Consider the following 25085-nt stretch of genomic DNA (forward strand, 5'->3'; position numbering starts at 1 on the left):
GTCTCCATACTTCACTGCCTTCTCTCTGGCTGATGGACTGAAGCCATTATTATTGATACCAAGGAAATGATCGTGTTTTCACCATCTGCAGAAAAATACAAGCGTCCAGGAGCGAACCTTTCTGCGTTTGGCGAGGGGGGGGGGTGGCTTGGGAGGAGGGGGGGGGAGAAAAAGTCACTGTAAATGTGTGAAAAAGAAAAAGTGTATATCATGGCTATTGTGATTTATGGTGAGAAAAATAAAAAATTTAAAAAAAAAGTTGGATATACAGTATTTAATGTATCCTGGTTTGTTTTATGCTGAACTTCAAAGTTACAACTGCATGGAAAAGAAAAAATTAAAATCAATTCAGTGTAAAAATAACTGTAGGAGTTCCTTTCATCTGCGCTAATGAATAAAATTGGGGTGGATGTTTTGTTGAGCCAGATTTTCCTGCACCAATACCATAACCTTTAACTCGCTTAAAATCATAAATCTTATCAATTTGTACTGAATATTCTCAGCAACTGAGACCCCACAGTCCTCTTGGTTGACGCTAAGGATTTTTTTTGTTGCTTACCTTAATTCCAAAGATTCACCAGCCTCTGAACACTGAAATTTCCTCTTTCGGTCCTAAATGGCTGAGCACTTATTTTGAGACCACGACCCCTTGTTCTAGACATCCCATACAGAGGAAATCTCTGTAACCTATCATACGCCAAAAGAATTTTGGATGTTTTCAGGAGATCACCTTTGACTCCACATTCATCTTGCCATGCTTCTTGCATCACGAGAGTGAGATCCTCGTGCAAGCACTGAGGTGCACGTTGCAGGAATTATGGCCTGTTAAAAAAAACAGGGGAAGGACTAATTATTTAGTCACTGGTTAATTTTGGATCCCTGAACTCTTCATTCTCAAAAAGTATAATAAAACCAAAAAAGGAAAAAAAAACCCCAGGAAATTAACAAACTCAAACACTCCGAAGAATAACTGATTAAATGGATCATTTGTTGACGCTCAATATACTAATTAATAGAACCCTTGTTTTTAAAAAAAAAATACTCTTAACCAGAACTTGTTCTACCTTTCAGTATCACTTCTCTCCATGCCCTCTGATCTCACATTGTCCATGACACTTATCTTCCACACCCTCCACCCTTTTAAGTACGAATTATCCAACTTTTTAGCAGGTATTAATGGTTTCACATCACAGTTCCTTCATATCTTGTACATTGTGACCGAGGTGTAACCACTACTCACCTGGTCCTGTTGCAAACCAAGGAAATGAATCCAAAGAATGTTTTGCAGAGGCTTCTTCAATTTATGCACTATTCTTTGGTGTCCTTTTGTCATCTTCAAGCTTGGCAGCATCACAAAATGTCAGGTTCCATGTATCCAGTGACCACATCCACTCACGTTTGTTAATTCAGCTCACTTCACATCCAGAAATGGAGTAGCATTTTTCTCTAATTGAATATCCTGGTCACTGCTTCATTAATTTACACTTCAATTTTGAGTCTTTTCTCAAGGTTATTTATCATCTGCCTTCAATGAGCACTTGCCTTCAGGAAACACACTGTTACTCCTTTGTACTGATTCCAACATTCTCCTTGCTGGCCCCTATATTGCATCCTCCAGATCCTTGATTTCAACAATAGCTATTGCATTTCTCTGAATTCATGTCTTCCCAAGTGCGTATCCTCCTGTGCTCCCAGGCATCCACTAGTTACAGGTTAAGGTACGTCTTGATTTAAATTGATCTTACTGTTATTAAACCCATTTATACAATCCCCTCACCCGATAATCCTTTGTGCTACAATTTCATCGCTCACTGCTACATTCTTTTCCCTGGAATTGCCTTCCTAATTTGACCTTAAATCAGCCATTCTCAACTCTGGGAGCCACAGCACATTTAACTAAAAACCTTGTTTTCTTGGGGGCTCCTAAACGTTGAGCAGAGTCCCTAAGGGGGACATGGGTGTTCTAGGGCAATTCTTAGAGCCTAGCTTTTTGAGTGAGCTTGTGCTTCTGTCAAAAAATTATCTTAGATGTTCATCGTCAAACTTGTTTAATAGAGTTCCTGTGAACCACTTTCAGAACATTTTATTACAATACAGGCGTTATCTGAACATTATTTACAATTCTGAAAGGTACCTTTTACCAGGATATTTTGTTTGTAAACTTTGTACATAAAATCAATAGAATGCAGTATCCATAATCTACATTAGTGTTTGCCAAACTTAATGCTGGCTCTTCTTGGTACAACGTTATGGAATCAGATATTGATCCAGAAACAAATGATGCAATATTGAAGCAACAATGCATTTTCTGAAATACCACTTCTACTTATTCAAGTGATCGCAGTAAAATGTGATTGATTGGTTTCTTCAGAGACCTCGTAAGGTGCATATCATTTAATTTTCCTGTCAATTATTTATTTATTGCTACACTGCAAAACAATATGCATAAAATTAAAAAAAAGCCTCAACCAAATTTAATAATTTACAACTAAAATGGTGCCTTAAGTCATGTCTACTGTACTCAGAAAAAAATAAATTCCTCAGGGAAGCAAATGATCAAGCAAGGAAAAAAAAACTTATTTGTGCATTAACATTTTGTAAAATGTTGAGCATTTTAAGAGTACAACATTTTCACATCTTACAAAAATAGCTCAAAGCGTCAAGAGTTGATACTTTTGTGTTCATGATGACAGAATTTTATCTGGAGAACTTCCATTTCAATCAAAGCAGTACCTTTGTCTCAATCTGTCATTCTACACCCTCATTTAGACAAAGTAATTTCATGACTGAACTAATTGAAGCAACTGAATACAATGAAAATGTATGAAATATAGCGGCCTTAAGCCGAATAAAATTATTGTCTTTCGAACTTATTTATGGGAAAATCATTCTTTGGAGTTATTCAGCAGTGGTTTCAAATGGTATTAATGTTCTGTTTTCAATTACTTGACATCTCTGACTTACTGACCACCTGTTTTCTTATGAGCGTCAGCCACTTTTCTCCGCACAGAGTTAGTTTCTGTAAATTCGACAAGTATTTAATCCTCAGCTAAAACATCACCTATTTTTATAAACATAAAAATTGAGTTTTATTTCAATAGTGAGTCAACCTGTTCAATACTTGCCCTTTGCTTCAGTGGCAAAAGAAAGAGTATCCTGTAGGAGGCAGATATTCTGACCATATTGAAAAACACTGCAGATGAGTATCTGAAATACCAAATACTAGAAGGCTATTACCGAGTGCCAGAAAAAAAAGATAACTCTAAATAGTTAATCGCGCCTGGCTCAGACAACAGGGCCTGTTTCCAAGATGATTCCATACTAATTATTTGCTTGCATAACAACCAAACAATGTGAAGCTGTGGGCCAGTCAGCAGCCATGGGGACAAATGGAAAAGGGTCCTAACTAAAATGCTGACTGTGGATTTCTGTCATTGGATGCTGCCAGACCCATAGAGTGCCTCTAGCTTCTAGATTCCAGCATCTGTAGTCTCTTCTGTCACTTAGTGTATAATAACAATCAATATTTCACTCCAACAATCTTAAAAATATCTCTGAGGTAATAAGGACTTCTAAACCATTTGGTACTGCTTCTTGTGATAAAATCTCCATTTTACATCTGTCGTGATGAAAATGTGGCACTCTCTTATTTACCTTGTTTTGGCTTCTCCATCTGTAAAGAAAACCACAGTTTAATAGTCCATCCCAAACTGTTGAAATGTTGCCAGAAGCCAAAACAAGGTGTTTATGAAGATCAGGTAACCAAAAGTTTCCCAGCCCAGTCTGGTGGCTTGCTGTGGTAAGGTATTCTCTTGTTGCTTGATAGATCACAAGAAGCTGTAACCTCCACTGTTGATTCTTGGACTGATTCTTCCACACAAGGATCCTCACTATATGGATGCTCGAGAAGTTTTAGAACTCGTCTAACCTAAAGGAATATGATAGATCTTTGAGCATTATAAAAATAGCTCAAAGTGAAATTTGCTAACTACATCTACAATTTCCACAAAATTTTAAACTCTGGGCGTTGATCAGTAAATTTTTTTTTTGCCATCGACATTTAACACTCAACCACCCACTTGCAGTAAAAGTCCAAAAATCCGGATCCCAGAAATCCAGACCATCCAAGAATCCGAACTTCGAAAACTCCCAACCTTTTAAAATTTAGCGAGCTTTTGTGCGTGCGTGAGTGCCACAGAGGCACAAAAGTTGTGGAAATGAACAAATTTTTTTTTGGTACATTGTATTTTATATGGAAAATTGTTTTGTTAATAAACAATCAAAACTTACCTGTTCATCTCTTTATTTTCCACAAATTTGAATTTTAAAAGTACTGTCCAAGAATTCGGAAAATCTGGACCAATCCCCAAACAGTCTGGATTTTGGGACTTTTACTATACTAGTTATCATTAAAGTATTTTCAGAATTAAAGATTGTTTATTGACACCATAATAAATTATTCAAGACAATTTAATTGAAAGCTGAAGCACATTTCTGTTGATATAAATAACCTGTGCAATCTTTCTTTAATCTTTGAACGTGTTTGAACTGAGAATTTGAGCTAATTTCAGAGACAGAGGATTCAATATTTTCAGTGGTAAATATTTTCATTCTCCACCTCATTTTAGAGCAGTTTCACACAAATCTCAGAGATTTAACATCATATGCCATCGCCGGAAGAGTAAAGAGAAAATTATTCTTAATTTCAAAACCTAGATATTGACTTGAAATGTGTGTTGCAAATATTTTAGATTATGGTATTGAGAGATGCTTTCAATAAAGCTATTTTATTTGCGAGGAATAATTAATTTTCAATGCTTTATCATTATCAATGAACGCAACAATGGGTATGGGCTGCATTTACAAAAGATCTTGAACCATAATTTCTGAGTGAATTGGAATGGTTTTCTTTATTGGAGGCATTACTGTGCAACCTTTATCCTCAAGGACTAATCTCCAGAGGGATTACTATTAAATTTTGACATCAAGTTAGTGAAAGGTACCCACCTCTGAGAAGTCCCCATCCTCTGCTGCAGCTATTGCATTTTGTGCAATGTAATTTCTCAGGATAAACTTTGGGTTATTGGCATTCATCACATCCAAACGTTTGGTGTTTAATTCGGAAACATCATCAACACCTTCCGCTTCATTCTCCAAACGAAATCTGAAAGGGGAACAAAAACGAGTTTATCCACATCTTTTCAGATAAAGCACCATGAAAGCTCAAAGATGATAAAGGCTCGTAAATACCAGGGCCAAATCTTACTCTTCCCAATGCATTTCAAAATAGGAACTTGTGTTATTAGCTGAGATGCGTTATACCAAATAATTAATATTTTAAAAAATCAATATGGCTTGAACATTGTGAAAAACTTTTCAAAGAATTTAAACCTGAAACATAATTTTTAAAATATTTTTTGTATTTAAATATGCAATACAATTTGAACTTAAACATTTAGCAGCTCCTATTATCTGTACAGATTCATACAGAACCCCAGAACTGCAAGGAAAACAAACTATGACTCACTCATAAGAATATCCTGAAATTTAACTGAGATGTACAAAATCAAAGGAGAGAGTTTGAGTAAATAAGAAAGATCCATTTTCCTGGTCCAAAAGACCAAACACTACTGGGAATAAGAGTTGAATAAACATTTTTTCACCAAGAGGGAGGTGTGAGGGTCCAGACCCACTGTCTGCGAGGGAGATGAAGGTCCAACAAACAATCGGGGGGGGGGGGGGTGAGGGGCCCAGACCCATTTCTAAGGGGAAGCGAGGGTCCAGGCAGACTGTCTTAGAGGGAAGTGGGTATCCAGACCCACTGTCTGAAGGGGAGATGAGGGTCCAGACAGACTGTCTGAGGGGGAGGTGAGGGTCCAGACAGACTATCTGAGGGGGTGGGTGAGGGTCCCGGCAGACTTGGGGGGGGGGTGATGGTCCAGACCGACTATATGAAGGTGAGGTGAGGGTCCGGACAGACCCAGGGGGAGGTGAGGGTCCAGGCAGACTGTCTGAGAGAGAGAGGGGAAGTGTTCAATGGTTTTATGACATTTATTTCAACTTTAGATTTTTTCTGCTGCATCATCTCACTTGTATTTTTGTAGCCAGTCTGTCCATGCTTTCTTGATTTTGGTTTGTTGTTCTTCTGTTGTCATCTTCTGCAGCTCGGCGAAGCGCTCTATGCGATCCAGTTCCTTCACAATCCCTCCTTTGTTTCCAATCAGTTCAAAGAGCTGCGGATTGGATTGAGATAGGGCCAGCAACATGGTCAGCTGCCTGTGTGGATAACCAGGACACAAGGTCCACGAGGAGTCATGAACAACTAAAACCGACTCACAAAAAGTATGCTACAACTTTCAAAAATGCAAGCACCTTTAAACGCAGACAAATGACTGTGCCTGGAGCAGAACAGCGTCAATTGGTAGCGTCAATAGTGTGCTGAACTAAAACAACATTCAGCAGGTTAGCATTGGAGGAAATACCTTTCAGGTCAAGAATTGTTCATCAGAAAAATGAGAAAACTAGTGTGTTCTAATTTACAGAGAGAGCAGGGAGGAGAGAGAATATGTAGGGTAATGACAGGTTGTCCTGGCCACATAATTATTTTCAGTCCTGAGAGCTGAAGAGAAAATAAAGTGATGGTTGTTCAAGTGAAACAAAAGAATACTGAAACTACCAGTGGATCAGGTTGCAGAGACAAAAAAAAACCAAGATTTGTTAATGTCAGAGGTGGATGCCTTCTATCAGCTACCCTGGAGTTGCCTGCACCGGGTCTAGTTGGAAGGTTCAGAGTTCCTTGATTTTAAGGTGGGCATCAGTGGAATAGTTTAAGAGGCCAAAGAGAGAGTTCAGAGAGGGAGTGTGATGGAAGATGAGGAAAGAAGGACAGTAAAGTCAGGGTCACTCTTGTGGACTCAACAATTCTATTTAGTTAAGCATTCACTGCATCTGGTTTTTCCAATGTGGGGGAGACTGAATCATGACCAAATGCAAAACACCATAGCTTGGGGGAACAGCACCTCATCTCCCATTTACAACACTTTTCAACGTGTAACCTTTCTCATTTATGCTAGAGCCAGGTCATGCAAAGTCAACTGCTGCTAACCAACTTGTTTTCTCTCACTGTCACTACTGCATGACCAGCTGAGTGTTTGTGGCTGTTTCTATTTTGGTTTCAGATTTGATACATCTGCAGTTTTTTAGTTCAGTGCACAGATACAATTAATCAGGTACTTTTACAAGCTAACAATCACTTGTTTTTTTAAAAAAAACACTGAGAAAATCAAAAGAACAGACAATAAATCATCTCTGCAAAATGGAACATAAGTTGGTCAAATGGAACCTTCCAACTTTATGACATAATAGGTAAAAACTTGTACACTTTCTTACCGTGGATCCATATTTGGTGTAAAAGCTAATTTCAGCTCCTCCAGTGATGCACATTGGTCAGTCAGTTTTTCAAGAAATTCTGCCAAAGTGAAGGAGATGTCTGATCCAGGAATTGGAAAATCACGAAGTAAACGAAAGCAGTTCGTAAAATCTGCACCTGAATGAAACAAAGAGATGTTATTAAAAAGGTGCGAGCACTAACTCATTTCATTTGCAATCACTGCACAGATAGGGCAATAGGGTTGTTGCAATTGCACCAAAAATGCCAGTACCATCATTATACTGCGAAAGTCAAGGTAACTTTGGGATTTCCACAAGTGACTGGTGGTGATTTAGCACTCTTCCACTTCTTTACAAAATATCTACAAGCGTTGTTTATGATAAAGAGAAGCAAGTTTTAAAAATATTCTACAACTTGGCCCCAAAAATCCAATTCTACGGAATTGAATTCTAATTTACCGTACTTATGGACAAGTATTTTAAAATACAGTGGATTTAAAATCATTTTGTGAGGACGTTTTGGTACAGGTACACAATCCTTTAACCAGAACTCTTGGGGGACAGTGTGTTCCGAATTTCAGATTTTTCCGGATTTCGGAAAGCCCACTCAAATTGTGTTGCCTATCCACCCCACCCCCTTCCAGTCGCCTTGCAGTCTCCCCTAACGGCCGCCTCCCCCGACCGCCCGCCCCTCGGCCGCCTCCCCCGACCGCCTCCCCGACCGCCGGTCCCTCGGCCGCCTCCCTCGACTGCTGGTCCCTCGGCCGCCAGACATCTCCCCCGACCGCCGCTCTCTCGGCCGCCAGACATTTCCCCCGACTGCCGCTCCCTCGGCCGCCTCCCCCAACCGTCAGTCCCCACTTGCTGGATTTTGGAGTTTTCTGGATTTTAGATGTCCGGATAAAGGATCGTGTACCTGTATTTGCGCATTTCAATATTTATTCCACAAAGCACATCATTTGTACTTATTCCTTCCCACAAACCGTGTAAGGATTCTTCAGTGAGAAAGGCCATTCTATTAACTTAAAATCACATTTAGATGCAACTAGAGTTAAAAAAGAGAGGTCCATGGCACAGAAAGCAAAAGATAAAAACCTTTGAGGACAACTTTCTTTTTTCTGGTAGTGAACTCAAACTCCACAATGTGATAGAAACCCCAGTTACATTTAATCTATGAGTATTATGCACGCACATAGCTGAATATTGGCATTTTGGATATGCCTCCGGCTCACAAGGATGGCCCTTTTTAATCCTTTCCCCCACCCTCTTTCATGATTTTTCTTCCTCCTTTGAGGAGACGGTAAAGAAAAATGTACAGAGTATGGTGGCAAACCTTTTAAAGGAATGGTTAGAAAAGGAAAAGAATTAACAGTTAGTAAATAATCTTGGTTAAAAGCTTTGAGGTGTTAAAATCTAAAGGTAACATAAAATGATCTGACAAACCTGTTAAATGGAAAACATGCAACAGATCAGAAACTAACTCTTCATCTTCTGCCTCCTCATGTCTAAGTAGTCCCAATTTCTTTCTCATCTTTTTCAGGAAGTGCTGGTCAAACTCTGTATTAAATTCCTCTTCAATGATAGCCTGACCCATTTCCAGGGGCAACTCAGGAACCAAGACTTCTGCCAGTTTGCCCAAGTTCCACTTGCATATTTCAGGTTGACGATTATAAGCATAGCGGCCTCTGTTATCAGAAGCATTACACACATAATCCGGATCAAACCTTGAATAGTTGGAGGAAGAAATGTGTCTTTATATTAAACATGGCTCACGTAATTGAAGCAGTACAAATAGATAGCTGAATTTGGTTATCCATGACCTTGTTTAGGAGTAATTCATGCATAAAACCTTTGATGTATGACTGGTACGCAGCCATAATCCCAAGACAATTTTATTCTCTTAAAGTAAAAAGTATACAATGTAATTAAACAAAATTAAATATTAATTTTTCATCTCCCAGTGCCTTGATCCTAGTGAAATGACCCATAATGCTTAAGAGTACTTTTGCTTAGAAAAGATACCAAGTACTCCTAGATCTAATATAGTGAGACTGAGTAAAATTCCTTCTCTTATACTAGAAGGTGCATCAGTCCCAAACCGCAGAGAACTTCTCCTTATTTACAATGTTCCAGTCATTGTCACAGAGCAACTTCACAATTTCGTGCTGAGTCAAGGGGCCCAAAATCACCAGGATTTGAGTTTCCCTACTCCCAATGAAGCATTAAGGAAGGTACCACAAATAATTAGATGATTTTCACCAGAAGCAAGATGGTTTACAGACGGCCCTTTAGAAATCTTCAAGTTAATGAAATGTTAGGGATAAAGTAAATAATGAAAACTTGCCCCTATTTAAGATGGCAAAAAAAAGTTTAGAAGGCAGATAGTCACTGCAGCATTAGATAAGTTCCTTTGAAAGAATCAACAGACAAGCAGAACTGAATAATTTCCATATAATACATCAGCTATGGTTTGAATGGCAGAGCAGACACGATGGACCAAATGGAAACTCAGACTTACCACTTCATTTCAGTTAAGTATTAACATAAGCCGCATAACCCATGCACATTCAGTGAATTGAAGAACAATTCTCATAAAATGAATGATATAATGCAAGAGGCTTTTCATAACAAATCTTAACAAATGTATTAAATACTGTAATCTAGCAAAAGTTGTTTCTTTTTCATGATTAGTTATTTATTAATTAGCACAAATTAAGAGTTGTGGTCTAAAATTGGCACCCTGGCACTGATTATCGTTACATCAAGAATGTATTTCGTAACATCTCCAATAAAGACCTCAAACATAAAAAGAGTTAATTGCTAGGATGGAAAGTTACCATCACACAGATCCCAGCCATAAGACAAAATGCAGAAAAATCAGCTTGTTACATTAGCCACTTTCAGGCGGCCAGAATACCCCAACGTAAAGCCGCCTAAAATACCCGAATGCGGCTGTTAGGAGGCCACCTGAAAGCGGAGAACCCTGACCCGAGGAGCATTTATTCTTCGCTTCCAAGCGCTCCCCCATGGCCCCTGAAAGCGGGTAGGACTACGGCCACAGTTGACAGGAGTCGGCGTTTGCTCCGCGCCCCTCTGCCCGCTGCGGACCTTCCAGGTGCCAGAACAGCGCCTTCAGTGCTGCCACCTGAATGTCGCTTCTCACACACCCGCAGCCGGCTCCAGAGCCGCATCCTCCCAGCTATTCCACCTGAAAGCGGCTATTGAAAGTAAAAACAAAAACGTTGTAGGAACTCAGCAGGTCGCATCCCATCTATAGGGGGTAATGCCTCAGCTCTAATCATCGTAGTTTACATGCTTTTGGAATTAGTTGGTTGCAACATCAAGAACACGTTAAACAAATACACACACACAGGCGTCTTCGCTCTGTGGAAAAACAGAACGAAAGCCATCATCCTCGACTACGAGGACTAGCCATAATATATATATAGATATATATATCTATATATATATAGATATATATATAAAAAACTAAGGTTATGATACTTTGAGGAAGAGCTCAGGCCTGAAACATCAGGAATATATTTTTACCCTTTATGAACACCGCATAACCTGGTGAGTTCCTCCACCATTTCTGTTTTTACTACAATCACATTGTCTGCAGACTTTCGTGTTTCACCCCTCGTTACACTGAAGAGCACGATCTACATGGATAAAATTACCACCACAAAAATGATAAATTATTCTTCAAAATCTGAATACCTGTCCATAAAGCCAAAAGGGCCATAGTCGATGGTGAGTCCTACAATACTCATATTGTCTGTGTTTAGTACACCATGACAAAAACCAACACACTGCCATTCAGCAACCAGTCTGGCTGTCCTCTTGGTTACCTGTAAGGTTAGAAACAGAAGAATAGGAACAGTAGCAGGCCATTCAGGCCTTTGAGCCTGCTCCATTATTTCACAACATTGGGCCCAATTCTCAATTGAAATACCACCTTCCCAGTCTCCAAAAGAACATTTTTATTTTGACACACAAATGCTATCTCCTTCAATGTACTATGCCGGCAGACAAGACGACTCATGTAAAAGATGACCCCCGAATTTCCATCACAGATGTAGGTTTTGATTTATACTCGCTATATAAAAATTACAATTCTTACTGCCCCAACAGTCCTTTACCAGTAAAGGTTTAAATTTGATTTATATATATTAAGATAACTACTGTTGGCTCCTTTAATAGGCCATTTAAAGCCTGTACAGAGCCGTTGGCAGTAGAATTGGGCAGATGGACCCTGTGCGGGAGCGCTAAGGTTTGGATTTTAAACTTGCCACAGGAGCGTTAAGACTTTACTGTTAAGGTTCCGATTTTACAGTCGTCACAGGGGAGCATCAAGACTTTGCTGTCAAGGTTTGGAATTTATACTTGCCGCGGGAAAGTGCTGGGACTTCGCTGATATGGTTCACTTAGCCTCCACTCTTTCTGTGGTACACATTTTCACAGGTACACTGCTCTCTGAATGAATATACTTACTGTCCTTTCATTCCTACATGCCCCATTCCATATCCTGATTCCTTTCTCAATTCTAGACCCCATCCTTGCTATATTCCTGCATCCACCCATCTCATAAAAAGATCAGTTGCAGGGCACAAAGCCTTTCACAGCTGTATTATGAAGTTCATTATTTGATTTAGTACTTACATTTTGAGTACACAAGTTTCAGAAAATTGATTACTTATTTATGCTCAATTTTGATGAACATGGAAGTATTACACAAAATGCCAGGAAATGCTTCTTTGTATCAGAGAAAATTGGCATGAGAATTTTGTTAATACTGACACAGTTTTGAATGGCATCCAGTAACATGACCAGAAATCCAATTTGGAACCTTTCTGCCAAGCTATATTTCAGATTTGAAATATGCATTAAAATGAACATTTTTTCCCCCCCACAGTAACAACTTCAAAAGACAAAATTGTCAAGCAAACCTAAAACTTCATTGGAACGGAAATGATAACAAGGGAGGGCATAACCAAAAACTGACAAATTCTTACCTCTCTGAAGAAAGCAGCATTCCGCTGTTCCTTGTTCTCAGGGTGGGCATATTGAATTTCTGGATAGAATGTCCCAATGACATAGTCAAGCATTTGTATTCGAATATCATTTCTATCAGAACTAGGTCCCTTTCGACCTGTGTGCTCATCCATGGGTTTAAAGATCTCAAAAGATCCAAATCTAATTTAATTCAACAAGGTAAATAATGAATAGTGAATGAAAAATAAAACATACGTTTGGAAATTCATACAGATGACATGAAAAATGGAAATACCGAAGGAATGTAGGAGCAATACGAAGAACAATGGTGCATCTTTCATCTTTAGGATGCCCATCGTAGAATACATCCCTAATGACTTTAGAAGCAGATGTTACACAAGTTCCCCCTCGTGTTGTTGGTATCCCAAGATGATACATGGCCTCACTACAGAGAAATTCTCTGATACTGGAGCGAAGAACTTTACGACCATCTGATTGCCTGTTGAAAATAAAATTGAAGACAAGACATATTATAAACTGCACAAATGTATTGAAGACCGTGTTACAAACCACAATAGAAACCTAAAGTATGGTTGCATTTAAATAGATAATCAATGCATAATATACTTCTCACTAATATTTCACAAAGCAAAATCAAAAAGAATTAAAGCAAGCATCAAAGGATGCATCATAAATCAATTTTATGTTAAGAACAGAGGAGCATAGCACATAACTACAGCACAGAAAACAGGCCATTCAGCCTTTCTAGTCTGTGCTGAGATATCATTCCTCTAGTCTCAATGACCTGCACCTATACCATAACACTCCAGACCTCTCCCATCCATGTATCTATCCAATTTATTCTTAAAACTTAAGGGTGAGCCCAGATTCATCAATTCAGCTGGAAGATCATTCCAAACTCCCACCACTCTCTGATTGAAGGTCGCCCTAATGTTTCCCCCTAAACCTTTCACCCTAAAGCTAAGTCCTCTCGTATTTATCTCTCAAGTAGGAAATAGCCTACTTGCATTTACTGTTTATTCCCCTTATAATTTTGTACATCTCTATCAAACATCCCCTCAAAGTCCAACCCTTTTTAACCTTTCCCTGTAACTCAAAGTGCTGAAGATCAGGCAACATCCTAGTAAATCTTCTCCGCACTCTTTCGATCTTACTGATATCCTTCCTGGAGTTTGGCAACCTGAACTGCACACAATCCCTCTAATTTAGCCTCACTAATGTCTCATACATCCTCACCATAATATCCCAATTCCTTTCCTCAATGCTTTGATTTATAAAGGCCTAGATGCCAAAAGCTTTCTTTACAACCTTTCTCTACCTACGATGCCACTTTCAGGGAATTAAGTTTCTGAATTCCCAGATCCCTTTATTCCACCGCACTCCACAGTGTCCTACCATTTACTATGTATGCCCTACTTTGGTTTGTCCTTCCAAAATGCAACATCGCACACTTGTCTGCATTAAATTCCATCTGGCCCATTTTTCCAGCTGGTCCAGATCCCTCTGTCCACGACGCCTCCAATCTTAGTGTCATCAGCAAACTTACTGAACCAATTTCTCACATATTCATCCCACTGATATAGACAACAAACAACAAAGGTCCCAGCACCAATCCCTGAGGCACACCTCTAATCACAGGCCTCCAGTCTGAGAAGCAGTCACGCACTACCACTATCTGTCTTCTCCCATTCAGGCAATTTCAAATCCATTTTACAATCTCTCCATGGATACCAAGTGTCTGAACTAACTTCCCATGTGGGTCCTTGTCAAAGGCCTTACTAAAGTCCAAGAAGACAACATCTACGTGCTTTCTTGTTAACCTCCAAAAAAAAACACAACCTATGAACTCAAAGCTATGCTGACTATCACCATATCAGCTGTCTAAATACTTGTATATCCTTTCTCTCAGAACACCCTCCAATAATTTACCCACTACTGACATCTGGATCACTGGCCTGTAATTTCCTGGTTTACTTTGGGAGCCTTTTTTAAACAATGGAACAACATAAGATATCCGCCAATTGTCTGGCACCTCCACCGTGCCTAAGGAAATATGAAATATTTTTGCTAGGGCCCCTGCAATTTCTACACTAGTCTCCCTCAAGGTCCGAGGGACAATCATGTCAGGCCCATGGGATTCATCTACCTTTATTCGCCTCCTCCTCTTTATACGTTCCATGCCACTAACGCTCGTTTCCCTTCCTTCCTTGTACACTATGCCAGTTTCCTGATTAAATACTGATGCAAAAAAATCATTTAAAATGGGGAATCATCTCGTTAGGCTCCACACATAGACAACCACTCTGATCTTCTAGGGAACCAATTTTGGCCATTACCATCCTTTTACTCTTAACAGACTCGTAGAAACCCTTCGGATTTACCTTCACATTATCTACCACAGCAACCTCATGTCTTCTTTTTGCCTTCCTGATTTCCTTAAGTATTTTCTAACATTTTCTATTCTCTTCTAGTACCTCATTTGCTCCTTGTTGCCTATATTTGCTACATACCTCTCTCTTTCTCTTTCCCCTTGAAAACCAAGGTTCCTATGCCCATTATCTTTGCCTTTAAACCTGACAGGAACATGCAAAATCTGCTCTCTCAAATTTTTGCCTTTGAAGGCCTTCCACCTACTGAACACATCCTTACCAGAAAACAACTTATCCCAATCCATTCTTCCTAAATCTTTTCTCATTTCCCCAATTTAGAATCTCAACTCAAGGATCAGACCTATCCTTATCCATAATTAACTTGAAACTAATGACATTATGGTCACTGGACCCAAAATGTTTGCCTATCCAGTGGTTCTCAACCTTTTTCTTTCCATTCACATATCACTTTAAATAATCTCTATGGCATAAGTGATCTGTGATTAGTAAGGGATTGCTTAAGGTGAGATGTGAGTGAGAAGGGAAGGTTGAGAACCACTGCTCTAGACCCAATTGTTAATGAAATATTTTGCTTGAGAAAAATTGTCATTGGTCCATTTCCTTTGGAGTTTTGAAACCGTGCACATAACAAGTCAATGAGGTACGAATAAAACAGTGGTTTTCAAACTTTTTCTTCCCACCTACATCCCACCTTAAGCTATCCCTTATTGATCACAGAGCACCGATGGCATAGGGAATACTTAAGGTGGTATGTAAGTGGAAAGAAAAAGGTTGAGAACCACTGGCCTACACCTACTTCTGTCACCTGACCTGCCTGGTTCCCTAATAGGAGATCAAGTATTGCATCCTCTCTTGGTACCTCTATATATTGATTTAGAAAACTTTCCTGAATAAACTTGACAAATTCCAAGCCGTCCAGCCCTTTTACAGTATGGGAGTCCCAGTCAATGTGTGAAAAGTTAAAATCTCCAACTGTCATGACTTTCTGTTTCTTACATCGGTCTGCTTCCTCTCTGCAGATGAGCTCCTCCTATTCTCTCTGACTATTGGGCGGTCTATAATACAACCCTATCAGTGTGGTCACACCTTTCCCGTTCCTCAGCTCCACCCATATGACCTCTGTAGATGAGCCCTCTGGGCTGTCCTATCTAAGCACAGCTGTGGTATTTTCCCTGACGAGCAATGCCATTCCTCCCCCTCTATCACATCTGAAACAACGGAACCCTGGAACATTGAGCTGCCAGTTCTGCCCCTCTAATAGCAATAATGTTGCAATCCCAAGTGCCAATCCACGCCCTAAGATCATCTGCCTTTCCAACAATATTCCTTGCATTGAAATAAATACCCCTGAAAACATTTCTATTATATACAACTTTTGATTTCTGTCGAAACATGAATTCCTCGCATGACCTTTATCCTCCTCCACCTCGCTATCTGCTCTAACACTCTTGTATCCATTCCCCTGCCAATCTAGTTTAAACCTCCCACCAAAGCAGCGCTAGCAAACCTACCCGCAAGGATGCTAGTTCCCCTCCAGTTCAGGTGCAAACAGTCCTGTAAGAACAGGTCCCACTTCTATGCATTTTATATTAATTGAATATATATATATATATATATATATAATAGGAAAAGAGGCAGGAGCTTGTTCAGAATTCTACAGCTCCTTAAACAAGCAAATATAAATCAGCAAAAACAGTTCATATATGTAAAGTCTGCATATGTTGTGATCTCAGTAAAAAACACAGTAATGCTGGAGGAACTCAGCAGAACGTGTAGTGATCATAGGAGGTAAAAATATATAGAGCTGACGTTTCATACTTCAGCCCTTCAAGGGCTCAGACCCAAAACGTTGGGTACCGAATATATCTTTACCTTCTATGGATTCTGCGAGACCTGCTGAGTTCCTTCAGCACTTCTGTGTTTTTACTGGAATCCAGCATGTGCAGACTTTCATGTTTCACTCCAGGTATATAGCTACCAGGTTGTGGCCAGTGCAGTAACAGGAACTGAAAGAGGGCACAAGGTGAATGCACCAAGTCCAAATAAGCGATGGGATCATTGATTTTTTTTAAAATTAATTCCCTTTTTAGGTCATGGGCATCTTGAACATTGCCCATCCAAACATCTTCTGGGTAATGGTGCTGAGCGACTTTCATAAACACTGTAGTCTTCCTGATGAAGGCACTTCCAGCATGATGCTGGGGAGGTGATCCTGTGTTTAGATGCAGCAATGAAGGAAGAGTGACAGAAACCTGAAAGTGGTGGGCCAATGTGGGAAGAGCTTTTGGAGCATATTTGTATGAATGTTTCAGTGATAAATGGAGAATCAACCAAGCAGCCCTGGTTGTTGAACTTTTGAGTGCTTTGCAGCTAATCACAGAAAGAAATAGAAAGTATTCCATCTTGCTTATGACTTACAGATGGAAGGGCCTTGGAGACTCGGGGCGAATCTGGCTGCAAGATATTCAGACTCCATCCTGCTGCTGTAGCCAGAGCATTGGCGGTGTTGGTCAATGTTGATAATTGGGGATCTGTGAGATATCACGGATGAATGGTTCCATTCTCAGAGGCTCATTGCTTGGCAACTAAATGGCCACTGCTTGAAAGCTGCCCAGGTCGTGGTGAAACGCTTCACCTGCTTCGGGGTTGCTAAAACCCTGGAACCTGAAGTGGCTGATCAGAAGGAATCAGTTGTGGACGGTCCTGGAAGAACAAATCTCTCTGAAAACCGACAAGAACCTACCTTCCTGAGCGGTTACCTTTCAAGCACCAAAGCCTGGCGAAGATTGGTAAATGTTAAATCCTGCGCCCTGCAACCAGGGAGCTTGGGAGGAATGAGAAGTGAGCTTGGACTGAGAACCGAAGAACTTTTCTGAACTCACACACCCGTGCGCTTAGAATTAGCAGGGAGTTAAGTTAGATTAGTGAAGTTAAAGTGTTTTCATGTTTAAAGCAACTTTTAAGTAACCATTTATCTTGGTGACTATCTATTGTTGCTGAGTTTACGGGTCCTCTGGGCTGGTAACATTATATTGTGTAGAAATGATTTGGATTCAAGGACTTTGTGCTACTGAATTGACAGAGAGAGAGAGACTAGGAGAAGGGGTAAAGAGGTGGCAGATGGACCCCCAACTCCCGGATCTGGCCGGCGGCTCTGACCTGGAATAGGGAGTGGGTCCGGCTCCTTTGATCTGCAGCTCCCAGCGCTGGCCCTCGGCGTTGAGCACCTCGCCCAGGTAGATGGCAGCGCCGTCGCCCAGCTGCCCGGCGAACGAGCCGAACTGGTGGCCGCAGTAGCAGTGAGCGGCGGGCTGCGAGCCGCCCGGCACCCGGTTCCCACTGAAGCACTCGGCCAACTCCTGCCCCTGCGCCTGGCCCAGGCCCAGGAGGCCGAGGGCCGAGGGCGAGCGGGCCACCAGTCGGGGCGCCTCGACCGGCGCCGGCCGCACCAGCGAGAAGCAGGCGCCGGGCACCTGGCGGCTGCCGGGCTCGCCGCTGGCGTCGACGGGCAGCGAGCGCAGCGCCAGGTTGTCGAAGCGCAGGCTCGTCACGCCGCCATCGTCCGTCGTGCCCATGATCAGGAGGCTCCTGCTGCTGCTGCCCCAACCGCGGGCTGTGCTCACGGCGCGGCGGAGGAACACCGCGGCCATCCGTTGCAGGAGCGCCCGCGACAGCGCCCCCCACCGAGCTCCCGTAGCTCATTATAGCCCCACACTTTCAGTCCGCCCGCGACAGCGCCCCCCAGCCACCGGAGCTCATTACAGCTCCGCACTTCCAGACCGCCCGCGACAGCGCCCTTACGCGCCCGGGGTTCATTACAGCCCTGCACTTCCAGTACGCCCACGACTGCGCCCCCAACCGAGCGCCCGTAGCTCATTACAGCCCCTTGCCAGACCGCCCGCGACAGCGCCCCCAAGCGCCCGGAGTTCATTACAGCCCCGCACTTCTAATCCGCCCGCGATAACGCCCCCGAGGCGCCCGGAGCTCATTACAGCCCCGCACTTCCAGACCGCCCGCGACAGCGACCACCAGCGCCTGGAGTTCATTACAGCCCCGCACTGCCAGACCGCCCGCGACGGCGCCTCCAAGCGCCCGGAGCTCATTACAGCCCCGCACTTCCAGTTCCCCGCGACAGCGCCCCCCAGCCACCGGAGCTCATTACAGCTCCGCACTTCCAGACCGCCCGCGACAGCGCCCCCCACCGAGCTCCCGTAGCTCATTATAGCCCCGCACTTCCAGTCCGCCCGCGACAGCGCCCCCCAGCCACCGGAGCTCATTACAGCTCCGCACTTCCAGACCGCCCGCGACAGCGCCCCCACGCGCCCGGGGTTCATTACAGCCCTGCACTTCCAGTACGCCCACGACTGCGCCCCCAACCGAGCGCCCGTAGCTCATTACAGCCCCTTGCCAGACCGCCCGCGACAGCGCCCCCAAGCGCCCGGAGTTCATTACAGCCCCGCACTTCTAATCCGCCCGCGATAACGCCCCCGAGGCGCCCGGAGCTCATTACAGCCCCGCACTTCCAGACCGCCCGCGACAGCGACCACCAGCGCCTGGAGTTCATTACAGCCCCGCACTGCCAGACCGCCCGCGACGGCGCCCCCCAGCGCCCGGAGCTCATTACAGCCCCGCACTTCCAGTTCCCCGCGACAGCGCAGCCTGGCGCCTGGGGTTCATTACAGCCCCACACTCCAAGTCCTCCCGCGACAGCGCCCCCGAGCGCCCGGAGCTCATTACAGCCCCGCACTTCCAGTCCCCCCGCGACAGCGCCCCCTGGCGCCTGGGGTTCATTACAGCCCCGTACTTCCAGTTCCCCGCGACAGCGCCGCCTGGCGCCTGGGGTTCATTACAGCCCCACACTCCAAGTCTGCCCGCGACAGCGCCCCCCAGCGCCCGGAGCTCATTACAGCCCCGCACTTCCAGTCCCCCCACCCCCCGCGACATCGCCCCCTAGCGCCTGGAGCCCATTACAGCCCCGCACTTCCAGTCCGCCTGCGACAGCGCCCCCTAGCGCCCGGAGCCCATTTCAGCCCCGCACTTCCAGTCCGCCCGCGACAGCGCCCCCTAGCGCCCAGTGCCCATTACAGCCCCGCACTGCCAGACCGCCCGCGACAGCGCCCCCAAGCGCCCGGAGCTCATTATAGCCCGCACTTCCAGTCCGCCCCTTATACCGTCCCCTAGCGCCCGGAGCCCATTACAACAACGCACTTCCAGACCGCCCGCGATACCGCCCCCAAGCGCCCGGAGGTCATTACAGCCGCGCACTTCCAGTCCGCCCGCGACAGCGCCCCCTAGCGCCCGGAGCCCATTACAGCCCCGCACTGCCAGACCGCCCGCGACAGCGCCCCCCAGCGCCCGGAGCTCATTACAGCCCGCCCTTCCAGTCCGCCCGCGACAGCGCCCCCTAGCGCCCGGAGCCCATTACAGCCCCGCACTGCCAGACCGCCCGCGACAGCGCCCCCCAGCGCCCGGAGCTCATTACAGCCCGCCCTTCCAGTCCGCCCGCGACAGCGCCCCCCAGCGCCCGGAGCTCATTACAGCCCGCCCTTCCAGTCCGCCCTCGACAGCGCCCCCTAGCGCCCGGAGCCCATTACAGCCCCGCACTTCCAGTCCGCCCGCGACATCGCCCCCTAGCGCCCGGAGCCCATTACAGCCCCGCACTGCCAGACCGCCCGCGATAGCGCCTCCCAGCGGAGAAGCACCCTTGCTGCTCCAACCCTGATGACTGCCAGGGTTAACCGGGCAAAAAAGTCCAACCGGGTCAACGCGGTCAGAACCCAAGTGGAACTCAGTCAAACTTACCCGGGCATCCTGCTCCGGCGAATTGGAGGGGGAAAACGGCCGACCCGGTTCCTCTGGTGACGTCAGCGCTCGCGCACGTGCGTCACGGGGAAACCCTGCCAAGGGAGAGAGGTGGGGGGGGGGGTGAACCTTGATGGAGGGAGGGGGAGAGAGGTCGCTGCCATGATCGGGGTGGGGGGGGGTCGATGTGGCGCTGCTGCTACCGCGAATGACGCTCTGGTTCGCGACGACAGCCCAATGGCTGGCGCTGGCAGAGTGGTTCCTGCGGTGTGGGGGATTATGGGTAAGGAAGGCAGCCATTTCTGGAGCATCAACCCCCCCACCCCACGGGTTCACGGCAGTGGCATGTCACTGAAGGGGGTGTGGGGGGGGGGCTGACGAGGGGAGAGGCAATTAACGTGTGTGGGGCCTACTAATGGCCAGTGGGGTTATGGACGGCTAAGGTGGGGGGGGGGGGAATCTAACGTGATGCATCATTAAATTGCCGGGGAGATTCCCCTGGGATTTGAAGGTGCTTCCCGCACCTTTGCCCCATTAATCGCATCCAGGTCCCGGGAGGGCTACCCAGTTGCTGTTATTTGAAAGGGGTTAACGTCACCCCAGGGGGAGGTGATCACCACCCAGTGCCATCACTACCCAAAAGCACCCACACCCCACCCTCCACCACATCAACAGCTCTGCAGTCGAGAGAGTGGAGAGCACCAAGTTCCTTAGAGTTCACTTAACGAGTGACCTATCGTGGACACTCAGCATCTCCTCACTGGTCAGGAAAGCGCAGCAGGGACCGCCCTTCCTGGGGAGGACTGAAGAGGATAAGCCGACCAGCCACCACCGTTATGTCAACCTTCTCCAGGAGCTCGATCAAGAGGGTCTTGGCCGGCTGCATCACAGTGTGGTACGGTTGCTGCAGAGAAATAGATTGGAGGTCAACCCACAGGACTATAAGGGTGGCAGAGTGGATCACTGGAGTCTCCATCCCCCCATTCAACATGATCTAGTGGGAATATATCCAAAGAAAATCATTGAGGACCCCTATTAATCCACACACATCATCTTCCAGCTTACTTCCTTTGGGAAAGAGATGCAAAAGTACCAGGTGCAGAAGTACCAGTGCCAACACCACCAGGCTGAGGAACAGGTTCTTCCCACAGGCACTGAGACAGCTGAATTACTGATGAACTCATAATTCTTCTGAGTCTCTATTGATGTAATAATTATTAATTATTTTTATATGTACTGTACTGCATATCAATCACTTGTAAATATGTGTGCTATGTGTATGTATGTGTTTGCCTACTTTTACACCAAGGAATGAAGAACACCGTTTCGTCCAGTTATACTTAGTCAATAATAACCTCGAGTGATGCAATAGATGCCCTCAGCGCTTCACAGAATCACTTCTGCACCAATAGTATTATTGCAACAAATAAGAACTTTCTGGGAATATTGCTGACCTGAAACATTAACTCTTCTTCTCTCTTTCGAGATGCTGCCTTTAAAACATTTTTCCATTATCTTCTATCACCAGCATTTCCGAGCAGCTCCCCATAATGAAACAATTAATATTGAAATGAATCTGTGGTCAAGTAAATACCAGAGGAAAGAGAAATAATCATTATCTTTCCAAATACAAAGTTTGACTGTTTTTCTCTCTCCACTGAAGCTCTCTGTTTATTTCCAGTATATTTTGACTTGCGCCCAATTTGAAATTTTGGGCACCAATAGTAAAACTCTGCAAACCTAGAGGCCTGGGGGAGGAATGGTTAAGGCAGGACAAGGGGTCTTCAGTAGAGAGGGGGGTGGTGGAGAATCCTGGTGGAAGAAGGCGGCACTGAGATGATGAAAGAAGAGTTCATCATCATGACGTGCGATTGACGCGATGCTTTTACAGTGTCAGCGACCCGAGTTCGAATCAGCGCTGTCTGTAAGGAATTTGTACATTCTCCCTGTGTCTCCTGTCAGTGCTCCGGTTTCCTCCCACCCTCCAAAAACATGCAAGGTTTGTAGGCTAATTGGTGTATTTGGGTGACTCGGGCTCATGGGTTGGAAGGGCCTGTTACTGGGCTGTCTCTCTAAATCAGAAAAAAAATTAAAATTGTATAATTGCAACTTCTCATCATTTCCTCAATACCACTTTGGTTTTCTGGGTTCTGAGGCGTTCCCTGAAGTTCCACAGACCTGTGCACAGATAGTGCCAAAGTGGCTGGTGGAGTGGGCAGTGTGTGAGGCAATGGGTGCAGTTCATTAGATTTCTCTCCCCCCCCCCCGCCCAACCGCAGAGCCCCCTCACTGGTGTGTCGCCGTGGTCACTGTTCCCGCGGGCCCTCTCCTCTGCTTCTCCCTCTCAGATGGGGTTGGGAGGGGGGAAAGAGAGGTGATCTTCCCGTCCTCTGGTGCCCTGCTCCAGTCCTCCACTTCCCCAGAGTCTGCAGCCCCTTGTGGCTGCTGCCGATCAATAGGTACTGCCATCTTGGGCGCAGACCAAATTTCAAATAAAACTGCCGTCGGCTCCCCTCATCGGCAGTCGACTGGGCGGCTGGACCACTGCATCCTCGCTCCCTGTGGATCCACACCAGCGTCTGCAGACTTTAGCATCTCACCCCAGAATAAGGAGTCCGTTTCCCACAAAGTGGTTGGTCTGACTGGAAGTAACCTGGGCCACAATGTTGGCAGGGCAGAGTATTCTTATGTTGGATTGTGTCAACTTCCAGTGAGTTTGGTGGTGTTGGATAAGCAAGATATTACTGATCGTTACCAGCAGGTGGCAGCATTGAACGCAAAAAAACAAGCATGTTCAATTTAATTCAAAACACACAAGTGTTCGAGATGAAGAAACAACCAATGTTTTGGGCCTGAGGCCTTCATCAAGGTATAAGCAAAATGAAAAACACCTGCCTCAGGTTCGAAATGTTGGTTATGTACGTTTGACAAAGAATACTGCACGGCACTGTCGTGTTTCTCCAGCAATTTTGTGTATTACAGCGTCCGCATACATTTTTTCCTAACTCATTCCACTTAATGTCAAAAAATTATGGCCAACCTTTCAGTAAACATAATTAAAATCCTTGCTGGGACTCAACATTACTCTTTGTACCTGGATCCTGGACTTCCTAATGGAAAGGCCACAGTCGAACTGGCGCACCTCAGGGCTGTGTGCCCAGCCCGCTCCTGTTTGCCCAACTGCATCCCCAGATCCAGCTTCAACAGTGTCTTCAAGTTGGCAGATGGCACAGCAGTAATTAGCCTCATCAGCAGGAGTCGTACTGCGGAGAGGGGTTGGAAAATCTCAGAGTTATGGTGCGAGAGTAACAAACAAAATCTCAATGTGGACAAAATGAAAATGACCAGGAACACCCACCCTCCACTACACATCAACATCTCTGAAGAGAGAGGGGAGCACTGGAATTCACTTAATGAGGGACTTCTCGTGAACACACCTCTCCTCACTTGTCAGGAAGGTTCAACAGAGATGGCATTTTCTGAAAAGGCTGAAGCGGACAAAGTTACCGGCCACCATTATCTCAACCTTCAACTGGAGGACTATTAAGAGTGTCTAGGCCGGCTGCATCACAGAGTGATATGGTTGCTGGAGGGAAATGGATCAATGTCAATCCACTGGACCATAAGAGTGGCAGAGAGGATCACTAGAGACTTCCTCCCCCCCATTGACGTGATCTACCAGGATCATTGTCTGAAGAGATACTTAAGTTTTGGTCTTTAAAATCATTGAGGACCCCTTCCACCCCGCACACAGCATTTTACAGCTGCTCCCATCGGGAAAGAGCTGCAGGAGTATCGGAGCCAGCACCACCAGGCTGAGGAACAGCTTCTTTCCATGGGCAGCAAGAATGCTGAACGACCAAAGGACCTGCTCACACTAACCATCGGAGACTGTTATTTATGAAACAATATTTATTTAGATATACAAATACTTGTCCTGCATATGTATTGTTTGTCTGCATGTGTGTTGTGTGTCTGGTTGTGCATCTGTGTGTTTTATACCAAGGATTGGAGAATGCTGTTTCATCGGATTGTACTGTTGCAATCAGATGTCAATAATCGACCAAATCCTGTTTCCAGGATAAGGAATTCTGGGTTCAACAGCTGCAAACAATAGTGCCTTTAATTATAAAATATTGAAAGCCTATGTGTGGAAAAGTGTTTCTGCTATAAATTATTTGTGAGAAAAGCATTGGAAAGTTTTTCTAAGTTGATAGAGGCAGTACCATAAATCATAATGGAATGAGATCTTAAAACTAGGACATCCAATTATGCTAGTCTGCTGGTACTCAACCTTTTTCTTTCCACTCACATACCACTTTAAGTATTTCCTATGCCATAAGTGATCTGTGAATAGAGTGGCACGTTCTTCAAATATCAGGGGGATGTACCAGAGGAAGTGATAAAAGCAGGGACAAGCCTAACGGGCATTCATAAAATCAAATGGAATCTGCACTTAGACAGGAATGATTTAGAGGGTCAAGGGCC

The 25085-nt window shown here is 44.6% G+C and overlaps 2 protein-coding genes and 1 long non-coding RNA gene across 8 annotated transcripts in view; 1 reads left to right on the forward strand and 2 right to left on the reverse strand.

Annotated features, from left to right (window-relative positions):
• Positions 1–2031: 2031 nt before the first annotated feature.
• selenoo1 (selenoprotein O1) lies at positions 2032–18531 on the reverse strand. Its single transcript, XM_069908841.1, has 9 exons — positions 17955–18531; positions 12680–12883; positions 12405–12585; positions 11110–11240; positions 8833–9113; positions 7390–7546; positions 6091–6276; positions 5008–5164; positions 2032–3928 (listed from the first exon to the last, which is right to left on the reverse strand). The coding sequence occupies exons 1-9, from the start codon at positions 18443–18445 to the stop codon at positions 3746–3748; spliced, it is 1971 nt and encodes a 656-aa protein (XP_069764942.1). The 5' UTR covers positions 18446–18531; the 3' UTR covers positions 2032–3745.
• Positions 18532–20426: 1895 nt separating this feature from the next.
• Positions 20427–21875, forward strand: LOC138748509 (uncharacterized). The gene is made up of 2 exons (XR_011348087.1): positions 20427–20708; positions 21658–21875. It is a non-coding gene; the product is annotated as an uncharacterized lncRNA (long non-coding RNA).
• Positions 21876–23550: 1675 nt separating this feature from the next.
• trabd (TraB domain containing) overlaps positions 23551–25085 on the reverse strand; it is a 41119-nt gene continuing 39584 nt past the window's right edge. For all 6 annotated transcript variants that reach the window (XM_069909046.1, XM_069909051.1, XM_069909050.1 and 3 more), the window contains one exon: positions 23551–23860. In XM_069909046.1, the coding sequence (XP_069765147.1) occupies positions 23641–23860 (220 nt within the window). In that variant the 3' untranslated portion in view covers positions 23551–23640. The remainder of the gene's footprint in view (positions 23861–25085) is intronic.

Source organism: Narcine bancroftii, chromosome 13 (genome assembly GCF_036971445.1).
Source record: "Narcine bancroftii isolate sNarBan1 chromosome 13, sNarBan1.hap1, whole genome shotgun sequence".
Classification (NCBI taxonomy): domain Eukaryota; kingdom Metazoa; phylum Chordata; class Chondrichthyes; order Torpediniformes; family Narcinidae; genus Narcine; species Narcine bancroftii.